At 43.6% G+C, this 15596-nt stretch overlaps 1 protein-coding gene across 13 annotated transcripts in view; it reads right to left on the bottom strand.

Annotated features, from left to right (window-relative positions):
• Positions 1-4768: 4768 nt before the first annotated feature.
• Positions 4769-15596, bottom strand: part of LOC101164707 (CLIP-associating protein 1-A) — a 45329-nt gene continuing 34501 nt past the window's right edge. For 10 of the 13 annotated variants that reach the window (XM_023964256.1, XM_023964251.1, XM_023964264.1 and 7 more), the window contains 9 exons: positions 12261-12380; positions 10314-10443; positions 10003-10228; positions 9868-9921; positions 9596-9798; positions 9382-9510; positions 9101-9307; positions 8166-8282; positions 4769-8085 (listed from right to left, as the gene is read on the bottom strand). In XM_023964256.1, the coding sequence (XP_023820024.1) occupies positions 8002-8085; positions 8166-8282; positions 9101-9307; positions 9382-9510; positions 9596-9798; positions 9868-9921; positions 10003-10228; positions 10314-10443; positions 12261-12380 (1270 nt within the window). In that variant the 3' untranslated portion in view covers positions 4769-8001. The remainder of the gene's footprint in view (positions 8086-8165; positions 8283-9100; positions 9308-9381; positions 9511-9595; positions 9799-9867; positions 9922-10002; positions 10229-10313; positions 10444-12260; positions 12381-15596) is intronic. The other 3 variants (XM_023964269.1, XM_023964274.1, XM_023964283.1) reach the window with 1 other exon arrangement.

The raw sequence follows: 15596 nt of genomic DNA, 5'->3' as shown, positions 1-15596 counted from the left end.
CAAAATAAAGTTTAGTTTTCGCTCAAACTGGGAAGTAAAGTTCCGGAGGATTCAAAACAAAGCAGAGACCTGCAGTCCGTATGAAGTTCTGATTATTTAGAGTCTGACGGATATTTAAATATTGATGTAGTTTTTATTCATATTTATGAGATTTTTACAAAGTGAGGATTTTATTTTCAAAAGGTTTTGAACATGGGATGTCAGAATTCTTGGTTGAAAACTGAACCTCATGCTTCACCATTGAACTGAAACGTCAATTGTTGCATCTCTATTACATACCAAAATGGAAATTTGCTTATTAGTAAATAAAAAAAAAGGATTTTTGTGACTTTTCTGTTTTTTGTTGTCGTTTTGTTATGCACTGTTCCTAATTGGAACTGAAAGTAAACAGTGACCCAAAAATCAAGGTTTAAGCCAAATTCTGGTGAAAGAGAATCTATTTGAATAAATGGATGTACACAGTTTAGGGACGATGTACGTTATCGTGTGAAGAAAAGTCGTTCTTTGGACTAAATCTGTGTGCAGTTTGCATGTTCTCCTCATGCATGTGTGGGTTTCCTCTGGAGACTCCTCACCGTCCAAAAACATGCTTCATAGGTTAATTGGTCGCTCTAAATTGTCCCTAAGTGTGAATGTGAGTGTGCATGGGTGTGTGATTGTGTAACCCTGTGACACACTGTTGTCCTGTCCAGGATGTCCCCTGCCTTCACCCACGAGCGGCCAGGATAGGCTCCAGCAGCCCTGTGACCCCGAAAGGGACATAAACAGGTTTAGCAGATGAATATTAGACAATATCTGATGCCTCCGTTTTGTTGTACAGGGCGATTATCTTTTATCAGATGAAGCTGGTTCATTTTAACGATCAGAGGAGTGAAGAGGAGGAGTCCAGGAGCGAGTCTGGGTGGAGGTGTTGAAGGCCGTGTAGGAGCAGAAGTTGTGACAGGCATGGAGGAGCAAAAGGAGGGACCAGAATGATGAAGCCACGTCCATATTAAGCAGCTTCCCTCTCACAAATTTAAACTGGACCCCCCCCCCCCTCCCCCTCCTCCCCCCACGCAGCCTCGGCCATGGCCCCGACACAACCCAGCCCTGCCTTCGCCAGCATGCAGCGGCCGCAGTGGCTCCTGGGAGACCCTGCCCTCCCCCCAAACCCACCATCTGCTGTGATTTATAGAAAACACTGATGATTTATGGAGCAGTCAGCTCACAATGAAGCACGCACACTCATCCGCAAGACACACACACACACACACACACCCCTCCATCCAACCTGCATCCAGGCACAGCCAGGTTGTGTGCTTAAGCGTGTGGGTTTGGGGCGGGGGGGGGGGGGGGGGGGGGGGGGTTGATCAAACTGTGTGAGGAAAAGAAAGAACCTTTTCAAAATAAAATGAGATTCACAGGAAAAATACGAGAAGGATCTTTTCCCAATAAAGTCTGAAAAAAACTTACATTTTTGATTTTTTTTTTTTAATGTTCTGGTTTTTGTCATGTTTACCTTAAATATATAATATATATCTATGAAATAATACAGCATGTTCTGCTGCAGATTTCATTTTACACCAAGAAAGAAACTTTTTTTGAACTTTATTGCGTCTCTTTAAGCCAAACACAGACAGACTAGAACTCAGCAGCTTAGCTTGACATGGATGCTCTTCATGTCGTCTGAACGCTACAAGCTGCTTCTTCTGTCCACTTTTTCAAGGGTTCTGCTCATCTCCTGTCATTTGTAAAGAATCTAGAGATTGTTAATCTCTTTTTTTTGCTGATTTACAGCAGAATAGTGAAATTTCGAAGCTGTGGTTCAAACATGATGAGTCACATCCGAAACAATGAAAACAGGAATATTTTCTGCCCAAAGTTCCTGCAGAGACAAGCGTCTCCTTTGAAGCACAGAGATGAGCTTCACAGATTGAACTTTGGTGTTAAACAAGACGAATACAATTAAAAAACAGCCTGATTATTCATGCATTAGTCGGAATGCTGTAAATATATATCCTTCTTTCTTTTTCTACATCCTTTTTCCCCTCAAAATCCTTTTATTGTAACTTAGCCACAAATGACATCACAACATAAACAGGATTTAAATTTAAGCCCAAATGACGTCATGTTGAAACAAACTATCCAAACAATTTTTAAAAAACGTTGTTAAGAAACAATTACAGGTTTGTTTGGAGAACTCAAGTTGCTTCATTGTATCATCTTTCCATTTTTATTTCTGGACGCTTCAAACCAATTCTTAAATAATTTTTTTTATATTTTACAAATATTAAATTTCATTCCGCTAAAAACATTAAGTTTTGTTTGTTACATATGGGATTTCGGGGAATTCTCTTATTTAACTAGTTTTGATTTATGTTTATTGGTGACATACTTCACCTGACACCCTCACGGTCCAGCAGGTAGGAGGTCAAAGGTCAAAGTTCACCCACCAACAGAAGCACACCTGCATCAGTGTTTGAAAGTCAAAACTCAAAAACGGAAGTGTGAAGGACAAACGTTTGGAGCAGGAATGGCTCCAATTGAAGGAGGACAGCTCCCCCTCCTGGTCAAACATGGTAGCTAAAAAGTACAATCCGTTTTTTTTTTGGCACATTTTCTTAAAGGAAATAAACGACAAGGAATAATTCTTAAATGTGTTTGGGAAAAAGTTTCCTGTATTAATTAACACCAACCAGGACAGAAATAATACTTTAGTAAAATAAAAAAAATTTTCTGTGAAAAAAGATCCGTACAACAGCACATTCTTTTTCGTTTAGTTTCATTCACACAACTTTGACTTGGAAAGATTGGATGTTTGAGAAAAAGTTGATCATATCTTTTTGTGGCAAAGATTAGAAGAACTAAAACAAAAAATATATATTTCAAAATAAAATTATCTTGGCACAAAATTAAAGAAAGAATAAACTAAAATGATCCGTCCATCCTGAAGTTCTCTGACGTCACGAAAGAAAATTCAAATAACCAGCCTTTTCCCTTAAATTATTATTTTCACTGCAATAATAAGCTCGACCAATCAAAGTAACTTCTCCCTGTCAGTCTTTATCTTAATTCATGTCTTTTGACATGAATTTGAACTGTCCTTTGACATTCAGTTGATTATTTTAATTAAAAAATAAAACAAGCAAAAACTGCCATTATAGGTGTTTAAATAAACTAACTGCTCATCTCTTAGATTTATTTTTAAGCCTATTTTACTGAAAAGAACAGAAAATGTTCTGTATTCATGCATTTTTTCAGCTTAGTTAACTATTCAAAGAACTAGCAGTTATTTAATATTTACCTAAAAGTCATTAAACTTTAAAAAAAAAAAAATATTTCGGTTTTATTAAACATTTTTTGAAAAAGTGTTTCTTTATCAATTTTGTACTAAAATTTTGATAAAAAGATTTGCCAAAATATTTTTAGTACTAAAATTGATGATATTTTTGCAAATATTTCAATCTTTTTTTTTACAAACTAGAAGGCTACAAGAGTCCAAAAACACAACAAATTAAAAACCTCATGAACGATATAAATACTTATTGACTTAGTAACAATAATCAAGTTACATGTATACATTACCGCAAGTTAAGCCTCCACCATCAACATCCAAATATGAACATTTGAAATATATTTACTTATGTCTACTTCTGTGATCAGTAATATCTTCAAATGCATCTGAAAATGCTGTTGTTTTTCTTCTACGACACAAATGTGTTGTAATGCTGGCTGTTTTACACAACAAGATGTCTCTGACATAAATGAAGCCACACTTTAGTGGTTGTTTGCACCATTTCTCTGTAGAAACATTACCAATAGAAGAACATACAAACTCCACACAGAAGGCTCCCCCATTGGTTGTTCTGTTTCAGGTCCCCCAGCCAGGACTTGAACCAGGGGTGTTCTTGCTGTGAGGCAAGAGCGCTAACCACTGCACCACTATTAAAAATTTGTAGTGGTGCAAAAAACGTACTTTTTCAATCTTTTTAATAAAAAATGAATAAATTTAGATTGTAAACAAAAAAACAGCTGTATGTCTTAAATTATGTAAGGGTTAATGGCCGACGAAGTGTGCGGTTACTACTTTTTAACGCACGCCGTGGAAGCCAGAACCGTCCGACGCGAAGCTTCGCTTCCGCGAAGTGCGTTAAAAAGTAGTAACTGCACACTTCGAAGGCCATTAACCCGCTTATACCATGGTCACTTACAAAAGCAATACATATTAACCAGGTTTTAGTCCTTAATTCTTGTTTTTTTTTCGATTTGGATCACTTTTCTCATAAACAGCGTACTATATGTTACGTGATGCGGCGCACGTAACATATAGTCCGCGTCGCGCAGCACCACCGCTGCAGTCAAGATTCGGCGATATATATATGCTGATCGTCCCGATGGGTTGAATAAAGCATCAATTCAGAGGGAAAGTTAATCGCTTACCGCTTGTTTTTGCCCAGATGATGAAGCAAAAGGTTGTTTTACAGAAGCCGGCGCAGTGATACAAATCATTTAAGCTAGCCGACCGGAACTTCTTTTTTCACCGTGCGGTTATCAGGTTTTAACGCATACCCAGCAGCCAATCAGAATCGAGTATTCAACCGGACCATGGTATAAACAATTAAAAATGACTTCTAAGCATTTAAGTTTTATTTTATTAGTTCTCGTTCCTGTCTAACACGTGCACACACCTTATGCATATATAATGAAAGATTTTTTTGTGCTCAAATAAGCTCTACTTTTTATCCAAATATTAACTAAAATATTAAAAATAAAAAAAAGACAACAGAAAAGAAGTCTGATAGTTTATTTCAAGTTCTGCAAAGTCTAATAAGGTGAAATACCCAAACATGTAAATATGTACAGTCATACAGGTATAAATATAGTGAGGCATGAAATGAAACTAACCCTCTAGAACAGGAGCCATGCACAGTGAGGCCTCAGTGGACGACATCTCTGCCTGTTCAGTCCACCTTAAGAAGCGTTGCAGGTTAGTTAGTTCAGGTTAGTGGTGGACAGAAATATTTTAGATTTCCATGAACTATTTAGGCACAGTCAGGAAACCACAAACACATATTTTTTTGTTTTGTTTTTCTTGACAGTAACGCAGCTCAAAACAGGATTTCTGTGATGCAAACATGCAGACAGTTTCTGTGCTGTGGGTTCGATTCCCACCCCACAGCAGGTAAAGGGAAGTTTGTGGTTCTGAGGCCCTCTCTGGTTCCAGACATTCAGCCCATAAAAGAAAGAAAAAAAACCCCACAGGTTCTGCTACAGTGCACGTGACCCCACGATGCGTTCAGGTAAGGCCCGGAAGTGTTCGAAACGGCATCCTTCAGTGCCCTTAAATACAATGAGCTCATTAGTTTTTCATAAAAACATGAAACCTTCAAACTGAGACGAAGATGTTCAATAGAATTCTAACCAAGCAGCCGGCTGCTTTTTGTTGAATGATCTTCATGTTTCTGGTCAAAGTTTTGGTTCGTTGGTCTCTAAGGAAATAATAAAACAAAAAACAAAAAACGTTAAAAAAAACGAGGATTTTTCCTAAATATGTCCTTCATCTTTGTCTTTATTTTCCTCCAGTTGGTTTGGACTTTTTTTGTGTGCTAGACAGGCAAAGTTTAGTTTAGCACCAGGAAAGTTCAAGCAACTTTAACAGTTCTGAGTTCAGTCATTAATCGTTCGTTTTGTGTTCATGTGACCAGGAGAGAAGACATCAAAGAAACAGGAAAAGGCAAAAGGAAAAGAGGGAATCACATGAGGAACCAATGAAAAAGACCAAGCTTAAAAAGGAAAAAAAGTACGACTTTGACAAGTTTAGGATTTTTTGTCAAAATTTTGTACTATTTTGCTTTCCGTACTTTTCTTGACATGCGTAGATGCCAGCATCTCCTGCTGCATTATGAAGCCTACACAGTCACGGGTTATGTTTTATCACCACAATTTAAAGAAACTTGATTTGTAATACTATCTAATTTTCTTTTGTCAACTTTTTAGCAAAGATCCTCTTATTTTATTTCATTCTTTTCAAACATTTTTCAGTCCCTACACCATCAGTTCCAAAATGTTGTACTTTTTTGCTTACCGTACATGTCTTGTTGTGAGTAGATACTGCTGCATTATAAAGCCTACTCAACTTGATTTGTGATATCTAACACGTTATCTAAGATTCTGCTGTTTTTCATTGGTTCATTCTCTCGTTTTTTTCTTTTCCTTTTCTCCTTCAACGTTTCTTCAATCCCGACTCCATTTGTTCTCATACAGTACAAAGACGGGAGTTCTTGGGTGCATCTGTTAGTATTCTAGTAAGCAGCAGTAACATCTCCGTAAAACAGAACAGGTGTGCCTTAAAAAACAAACAAACAAGAAGCGTCATTTCTACAGCGAGGGAAAAGTTTCAGTGTTTCTTGCGGAAAATCCGTTTATTGCTAAACCCTGGAAGGAAACCGGTGGATGGGTGGAGTCGCGTGTCGTCGTGGTTCATTACGGAGAAATGTTGTTGTTTTTTTTGAACTACTTCACATTTTGGAGGTCAAAGTCTCAAAGTGGCGTACATTCATGAACAATTCAGAGATTTCTTTTGAAACAAATTGACATCAGTGGATGAAAAACGAACTGATTGTTGCAGCTGATTGACGTTCAGGAAAACGGGATGAAGCGTCACAGCAGGCTGGACTCGACAGCGGACCACCTGTGGGTCCGATCTCCTCTGCTGTCCTTCAAGTGGTTATGAGGATCCCCCCCCAGCTTACGACCAGTTAAAGTCCAGCTCTAAAACGTGCATAGACGAAGACCTTCAGCTGTGTGACACCGGCCGGTTCGACTGTTTTCAGAAACACGGATCCCGATTATGAGGTTCGATTCCTCAAACTGAACCCCAAAAAAGAAAAATAAACGTAGTCCTTCATTCTTTTCCTAAAGGAGTTGACAAAGCATTAGAAATAAATTAAAAGCAGGTTTGGCTCCCAAAACCTCAACAACAACAAAAAGATGCTAAGAAAGACACGCCCCCCTCTAACCTTCCTCTTCGATTTGATTGGTTCGCTCAAACTCCGATTTAAACTTCAATAGAAGTTTTAAAATAGCCTCCAAAAGTTTTAAATATATTCGGACTATTTACAAAAACCGGAAAAGGAATATTAGGATGTAGAACTCAGATGAAAAAAAAGGAAGTGTTTTGGGGTTAAACTCTTAAAAAAAAAAAAAAAAAAAAAAAAAAAGACATTTTAAGTTAAGTGTTCATATGTGGAATGGATTCATGTCTTCATGTTTCCCCCCCCCCCCCGTCATATTAAAAAATGGATCATCCTTTTTGGCCTGGAATGATGCCTTTTGGAATGAAAAATGTTTTGCTGCTCCATTTTGGACTGAAACTGAATGAGTGTCACACATGCTGAAATCTTTTCTTCACACGTGAGAACAGGTTTTCTTACCAAAATAACATTCTGCTGCTTCTTGGGCCTAAACTAAAATACATACATATTTGTTCTTAAAATACATTTGTAGTGCTTGGAATCATTGGCCAGCCAAATGATCTGCTGGAAACTGAACGTGAAGCTTTTCGTTCTGGTTTTGTTTGATCTCATCTTCTCCTGTGGGAGCTGCTTCCTCCCAGAATCCTCCTCAAATCGGGAGTTCCTCGACAATCGATCGGGGTGGCGGCAGCCGTTCCACTGTAAGGTCAAAGCAGACATTTGTACTGGAAAGAGAATTGGAAACGGTTCTAAAAAGGAAAATACTGATAAGCGCGGTTCTTCTCCTCTTCATCTTAAGTCTGCAGAAGTCCTCACGTTGGAAAGAGGAGAGGTTGAGAGGATCGTCAGGCACGCGGCCTCTAATTCTACTTTCGATTCCGTCGCACACCGACAGAAGTTTTAAGGCCGATGACTCTAAAAATCAGCTTGATGAAGGTGAGGAAGGCGGAGCCGCTGAAGCATGGGGTGCTGTATAGTACGGTGGTCTACAGAAACTCTGTCCTTATCTGGGTCGGGGACGAGGCGTCTGCGGGCCGGAAGCTGGAGGTCAGTAGGAGGAGATGTCGGAGGAGCTGCTGCTGTTGCTGGTGGAGGTCTGCGCCCTCTTGATGTAAAGGTTGAGGAGCTTCATCTGCAGAAGGAGAGAACAGCTGTTAGTGGGGAGGGGGACTCCAACCATGGAAAGGTGGCAGCGAGAGCGGGGCGGGGGACCTTGCTGCCGGTCAGCTGAGCCAGGTATGGCTTGAGCTCCTCTCCGATCACGGAGTAGATGGCCACCAGGCAGAAGACGCTGGCCTTCCTCACGCTGCTCTCTGTGTTGTCGTAACCCTGCGACAGCAGACGGAGAGGTGCGTTTAGCTCATGGTGTTCACACTGGACAAGCAGGGAGGGGCTCCTTTTTCTACTGTCTGTACTGTTGGAAGAGGCTTGATGGGAAATAAAGTAAATCTCAGGCTTTAGTTTTATTTAACAAGATTTGGTCATACGTCAATACCCAATCCGGCCCCTGATTGGTCGAGGTTCAACCTGGTTTAACAACATTTTGTACGAAAAGCCTAAAAAAAAGTCCAAAAAAATCTAAGTGAACGCAAGAGTTTAGCGTTTAAATACGTTGTTTCTGAATTCCAGCCCTAACCCCTACAGAGTGCACTACATTGCGTTAGCCATTTTGTAGTGCTGTACGGATGTACCATTCCAAAATCGAGTGCACTAGAAATTTCCCAGAAGTCTCTGTGAAAAACCAGAGTGCATCCATGCTCATGCTCGAATATAGACCACAATGCATGGCGTCGGAAACAACAAAAATTGTATTTAAATACATTTTTTTTTTTTAGTAAACCATCAACGTTTTTATCTTCAGAAGACAGTGGACTCATAAATAATCGTCGCAAAAACACTCATATTAATTTGATTTGTACTTTGTGAAATCGATGACGTCATATTAGCTGGTAAAAAAAAAGAAGAAAAAAAAGAAGTGAGCATTGCTTTTAAGATTCAGGGCACTACATAGTGCTGCACTATCTAGTTTTTTGGTAGTTAGGGGTTATGGTGGGATTTCGGACACAACCATAGACTTTGCATTGGAAGTGATCACTTGGACGGGCTATGGCGAGGGCGGGGTGAACGCAGCTTGAGGACCGGGTCACCTGCAGCAGGCCGGGGATGATGTCCGGCAGCAGCTGGTGCAGGGGCTCCTTGCTGATGCGCTCGATGGCTCTGGTCTGCATCTTGATGGCAGCCAGGTTGATGGGATAGTCTGCCGTCTGCACGATGGGGCAGAGGACCTTGATGCACTGCTCTGGGTGGATGGAGCCCGCCAGCGTGGAAGCTGCCTCCTCGGCCGCCCGTACCACCTGCAGGACGAACGGGGTGAGCTATGGAGACGAGAATCCAGATGTGCATGGGAGCCCGGAGAGGTGCTCATCACCTCCTTGTGCGAGTCTTTGTGAGCCTCCAGCGCCTTCATGATGGTCAGCTCCGCGTAGTTTTTGAAGCGAGCCGGCTGGTTCCTCAGGATCTCCTTCAGGACTCGTAGAGCCAGCGCCCGGATTGTGTGCTGTAATGGTGGTGGTGGGGGGGGGGGCAGGTTAGAACGACCTACTTCAAAGAGTTCAGACCTCAGACGGAGGCGGAGTCCTCACATCTTTGTCTCCCAGCGTCTCTAGGAGCAGCAGCAGCATGGTCTTGAAGTGCTCGTCCCACACCATCAGGGCGTCCTCCCGTGCCACCTTCAGCAGCTCCAGCAGCGTCCCCCGTCTCTCTTCGGGGCCCTTCTCCCCCCCCTGACCCTGGGACAGCTCCTTCAACAGCTGTCCAACCAGTTCCAACTGCTCTGTGGGACAGGCTGCAGGAGGAAAGACAGACGTTACCGCGGATCTGGGGTCTAACGGACGTCCCAGACTGTGACCATTACCAGGGAAGCTTTTGGGGTTCAGGATCTTGTTCTCCACACATTCCTGTCGGCGTGCTGTACAGACGGACGCAGAAAGGTCAAAGCCTTGCAGAAACCTTAACAGTGAGCGGAACCTACGAGTGAAGGAACCCCCACCGTCCCGCCGGGGCTCCCCGCCGTCCTCGTACAGAGCGGCTTTGTCCAGCGAGCCGGGGCCGTCCGTGTAGTTGCCGGGGTTGTAGTCCCTGAAGCGAGGCCCCGTAAAGGATCGAGCTGAGGGGGTGTTGAGCAGGGACGTTTTGTTGTCCAAAGCAGTCCGCCCCCCTTCCACTGCTTCTCCACAGGAGCGAGGGTCTGAGTCAAACGGCACCGCGCCTCCGGCCTGAAGGGTCAGCCACGGCAAAAGAGGTTATTTGAGAAGAGGTGGGTGAAGCAGACTGAGGCGCTGTGAAAAGCTCCACCACCACCTCGCGGCGCAGCGGCTCCATCAGGTCCTCCTGGCTGCGGAAGCTGAAGTTCTGGATGGCCTCTGTGACGCCGCGCAGGGAGCTGTAGATCTCCTCGGAGTTCAGGTTCTCACTGTCGTACTCCATTGTGCTGCGGGAGCAAAAGGGGAGAACGGAGTTAAGGCAGCCGAAAAACTCTGACGATGGCATCGTGACGGACGGGTAGATGCACAGGGACAGATGAAGATGGGTTATCGGCACTTTCAGGGCCAGAGTGACAGGGTCTTTACCACAGCTTCACTGGATTTAGCCAGGGGAGTTTGAAGAGTTTGTCTTGGTAGAAAATGAGCCGTTCCCTTTCGGTCGATTCACTCGGCAAAACACATTTACAATGGGATGTCACGCCTTCACGGTCCAGCCCCTATTTACATCGTCCCATCACTGCCGTCGGCAAATCAGTTCTCACCTCACTAGGTTACAGCTAGCTATGCTGCCGCAGTTGCCGCTACCAATCTGTCCTCAACCAGCTTAAAGCTAGATAGAGTTCATTGACTGTATAAGACAACTGAACTGAATGACTCCTCCCTCTTGTGTTCCAAACAGGAAGTACCTGCTGGCTCCAAGAAAGACTTCTACTGAGACAATAATAGCTATTACTCAGTCATTCTTGTTCTTTGACCTTGAAATGATCTTGCTATTCAATATTATTTTTTATCGCAAGTTACTCACCTTATAAACTGACCAATCAAAATTAAGGATATTATGGTTTAGTAATAAAGGCCTACCTTTGCCTCAGTGTGTGAAACCCTAATTAGCTAGAGCAGGGGTTCTCAAAGTGGGGCCGGGGGCCAATGGCGGCCCGCTGGAAGACTTTTGTGGCCCTCAATAAAAGGGAGCCAGAGCAGGTTCCTTTGAGGAAAAACATTGTGAGGGCGAGGAGACAAGGCTATTTCTAGAGGCTAAATCCAGTGAAGCTGTGACAGAAGCTAGCTACGTAGTGGTTTTGGAAATGGTCCGGTATAGTAAGCCATTAAGTGACGGGGAGTTTGTAAAAAGAATGTATGCTTAAAGTAGCTGACATTGTTAGTCCAGAGCAAAAGAAAGTCTGTCAAATGACGCAATTACTAGACGAGTAGAAGATGTGGGCAGCAACCTCAGACCTCAACTGGGAAAACATCTGGAGGGCCTGGTTAACTGTACAAATGACACTTGGTCATTAAAGTTATTAAAACCAACTTTTTCTCTTTATCCATTTTCTTCACCAAAATTGGCCCCCAGTCTAATGTTGAGTTCCTAATGTGGCCCTCTGCTACAAAAACATTGAGAACCCCTGATCTGGAGGCATGGGCACTTCCTGTGTCTTCAGTGAAGGCGTGATATCCACACTAAATATATTTTACCGCATTCCTCCCCTCTGGGAACAGGAATTATAGACATAACAGGATATTCTGGAGGTCTGATGGAAGTCAGACGGTCCCAATAACAAGATTCCTACTTTTATTAGAAACAAACTGTAGGATTTCACTGCAAAGACAACAGCTTTATATTATTATAGCTGATACATTTTTTTATATACATTTGCTTTAAACTACTAAAATACCAAAATATAAATGAAGAAACTGGAAGTTTTGGGAATCATCTGCTGGTTCTTGCAGCATTCTTGTCACTGCATCTTTTTGCTTTGTAAGTTGTTTGAGTAAATCTGACTCCAACACATGAAGCAACACAGAGTTGAACCAAACACAGAGCCTGCTAGACGTTTTCTTCCCCCCAAATTTACGTCTTCAGGATCAAACTCTTCTTGGGGGTTTGTCCGGGACCAGGAAGCAAAGTCCAGCTCTCTGTGCTTGGCCCGTGCGTGTGGATGAGCTCACGGAGCAGCTGACAGGAGCCCATGGAAGCGGGGGCGTGAGCAGATGGAAACAGTGAAAGACACCGGATGTTAGGGGGAGGGGGCAGGGGGGTTACCTGGGGGAGCAGGCTCGCCGCACGACCCTAAGGGAAGAGACAGCAGCGGGGGGAGGGGGCAAAGAGGAGGAGGGGGGAGGAAAGGTAGAGAGCCCGTCTGCACTCCAGGCCCACATGCGACTGCAGCGAGGAAGAAAAGGAAGAAGAGAAGGGAGGAAGAGGAAGTCCAGACATGGGAGGCATACATCAGACTGAAATCTGTCTTTAAGTGGGGAGGGGGCGGGTCAAAATTAACCCGAAATCCTCTGATGAGAGTAAACTGACTGTAAACAGGACTCTGCATCAGAAGACCAAAGAGAGTGCACAAACGTGCACGTCAGTGTCAGCTGAAATTTGGTCAAGAAATGCAGCGAAAAACACCAAATAAACTTTTTCAGATTAAATAAAACGATGAGAATATTGTTTTAATTTTTCCCCGAATCGAAAATCCCATTATCTTCCATGAGGATCATTTTCCTGAAGACGCGCACCTTTTAGGTTTTGCTCAATAATCCACGTTTAAACCAGTTCTTCTAATTTGCCGCTTGCTTTCTTTGCCCCTCCAGCAGGAAATCGGTGTGCTTGTTTCGCCAGCCGTCTTCTCAGTATCTCCTATCTGCTTGCGCCATCCTCTGAAACGTTTAGGATCCACCTAGACGTGATGCAGATTCCTCCCCAGAGTGTCCTCTGGCGTCCGCCAACCGCACAAAGTTTAAACGCTAAATGGAACGAGCGTTTCTTGACCATCGTTGCACCGGCTCATAACACAAACGCCACAGATACCCGGCATCTGAACGACTGTGGCCACTATTACAGAGCGGAGCCCAAAGTAGCAAGTAGCTGTTAGACCCGGTGTCACTGGAGACTGGCCACTATTGGAAGAGAGGAACCATTGTTTTAGGTTATACTCGAGAGTTTAAGTCTTGGTACGAACCCATGCACCCGTATGGAGGTTGACCCGTACGGGTGATGTCGGTTTTTGAGTTGTCCGGACCCGTGGGGAGTCGGCTGCATCTTAAATGGAGCGCAGGTGTGTCTTGCGGTTCCCCTTGAGGCTCATACAGCCACCTCACGGGACGTCGAGAAAATGGAATGTACCATTGTTGTGTGTGGGAAGTAGGGTTGGGCGATGTCCCTTAAATTGGCCGTTGACGATTTTTGCTGTTAACCATCGGGATGGACGATGACATCATCGGGGGGGGGCTATTTTCAATATTTCAGTTTTATATACCGTAAATTCCAGGTTATAAAGCGCACCCGATTACAAGCCGCACCCACCTATTTTAGCGTGCTTAAATATTTTTGTACATACACAAGCCGCATCAGTATACAAGCCGCTGCCTCGACAAAGCGCGTCCTGACCACCAGAGTGTGCATGGCTCATTACCACACTGTGGGCAGGTACTGGCCTTGTCTCAAGCTCATGTATCTAATTACACCCACATCTGAAACAGCATGGACCTCTATTCTGTTCACAAGTTCCTCAGTTATGGGTTTTTTTATTTTATTTTTTTTTATTTTTTTTAACTTATTGACAAACTAGATATCATACATAAAATTACTAACAGTAACCATATAATCAACATTACATCCCTCAGTTATGATGAGGAAATTTACATCCGCGATCCCCCATTTCCCATGAGTCTTAGGGGCTAAAGGCGGGGCCAACGCCCGGCTCGCCACACTGTTGTTCGTGTTTAAGAATGAGCAAGGAGCAGCAGTGCATGGAGGGGTGAAAAGGAACAGCTCTCCTTCCACTTGTGTCGCGGCAGCATTATGGTACTAACGGGGCTGGTTAAAAAACATCAGTAAAATAGCGCGCGCCTCAGCGCGATACGCGCCTCAGCGCGATACACGCGCCTCAGCGCGGCGCGTTCGTCAGAAGCTTCCTTTCACAACAAACACTTGTTGCTCCCCGGACGCCTCTGCGCTCCGCGCTCGCCAAGCGGGCTCCTTGTCTCCCCTTCCTATCCGAAAAGCTCACACGGCGGCTGTGAGCTTTTCATTGCAAAATTCCGCTCAGTCAGAAACCGTAAAAACGACCAAATGGATTTGTGTTTCCAGTCGTGTCCCGACAAAATAAAGGCTGATGTTATTCACACATATTTACGTGCAGCCATCCGAGTCACTATGACTCAGAGGTAAATACACTTCTGAGCATGCGCTGTTCTCTCCGTCACGCACCTGACCGGCATTTCCATTTACTGATGGGGGATTTTTTCACGCTGCTTTTAACGATTGCTTTTAACTTGAAAGCTTTATCATATTGTAGCGGCGATCACGTGCACGTTGGGTCTAATGGCACCAAAGGATTCTGGGATGCGGCCGGGCATGCGTGTTTCTTTTTGTTGAACCATGACTGAAGTGTCTAAGACCTGAAGTGACCTCCATGCTGTTTGGCTGCTCAGAGGTGTGTTAAAAAAAATGACTTGTGCTTGGTGGTGGATGGGCATACAAAACCATTCACCGAGCCCGAATGTACGTACATGGCGGCCGCCAATCAAATCCATAAATTAGCCGCGTCACAGAATAAGCCGCAGGGCTGTGAGCGCAGGAAAAAAGTAGCGGCTTGTAGTCCGGAAATTACGGTACTTGCTATTCGTTGTTTTACTTTATTACTTTATTTATTTTATTTCCCAACTAATGACTCGTCCGCGATTATCCAGTAGAAACTGAGGGAAGTGACTTTAACAAAAAAGGTAACAAACAAACTAGAAAAGAAATGGTTTGCTCCCGCACTTAACTAGTCAAGTGGACCGGCGGAGCGCGGATTTACAGCTTTGTGTTTGAGGGGAAGGGGGGTGCTTTGTTACATGAGCGGTAGTATGTGGGAGATTTAGAACTGCGATCCGTTCCGCAGCTCTAGGGGAACGGGCTACCGAACTCAGAACCGGGTCTAAAAGTGTGTGTCTGAGCAGAGCTCGGACCGTCAGCACACACACAGCGCTTTGGGGCGGTGTAAGCTTCAAAGCAGAAAGGCCGCTCAGTCCTTAGAAATCGTTCAAACAATCACGTGGATTAGTGTTTCGAGTCGTGTCCCGACTAAATAAAGGCTGATGTTATTCCCACATGTTTATGTGTAGCCAGGATGCAGATTGCAGCACCACCCAAAGCTAATGTTGTTAGCCCGTGTTAGCATACTGCTAATTCTGGCTTCTTTCCGGCTCCATTCTTCAACAGAAAAAGCACTGACCACACGGATTAAAATTAAAACAGGCGAACAGGGGCTTCATAATAACCGTAACATTATTAAAAGCACGTTTAGAAGATCGTCTTGTATATTACCAAGCTGAAATGTCAATGTATAAAGCCGCTCGGCAACATTGTTTTGTATTGAATTGTTACATTCAATAAAGT

The sequence above is a fragment of the Oryzias latipes genome, chromosome 2, assembly GCF_002234675.1.
Source record: "Oryzias latipes chromosome 2, ASM223467v1".
In the NCBI taxonomy this organism is placed as follows: Eukaryota; Metazoa; Chordata; class Actinopteri; order Beloniformes; family Adrianichthyidae; genus Oryzias; species Oryzias latipes.
This window is presented reverse-complemented; position numbering and strand designations above follow the sequence as displayed.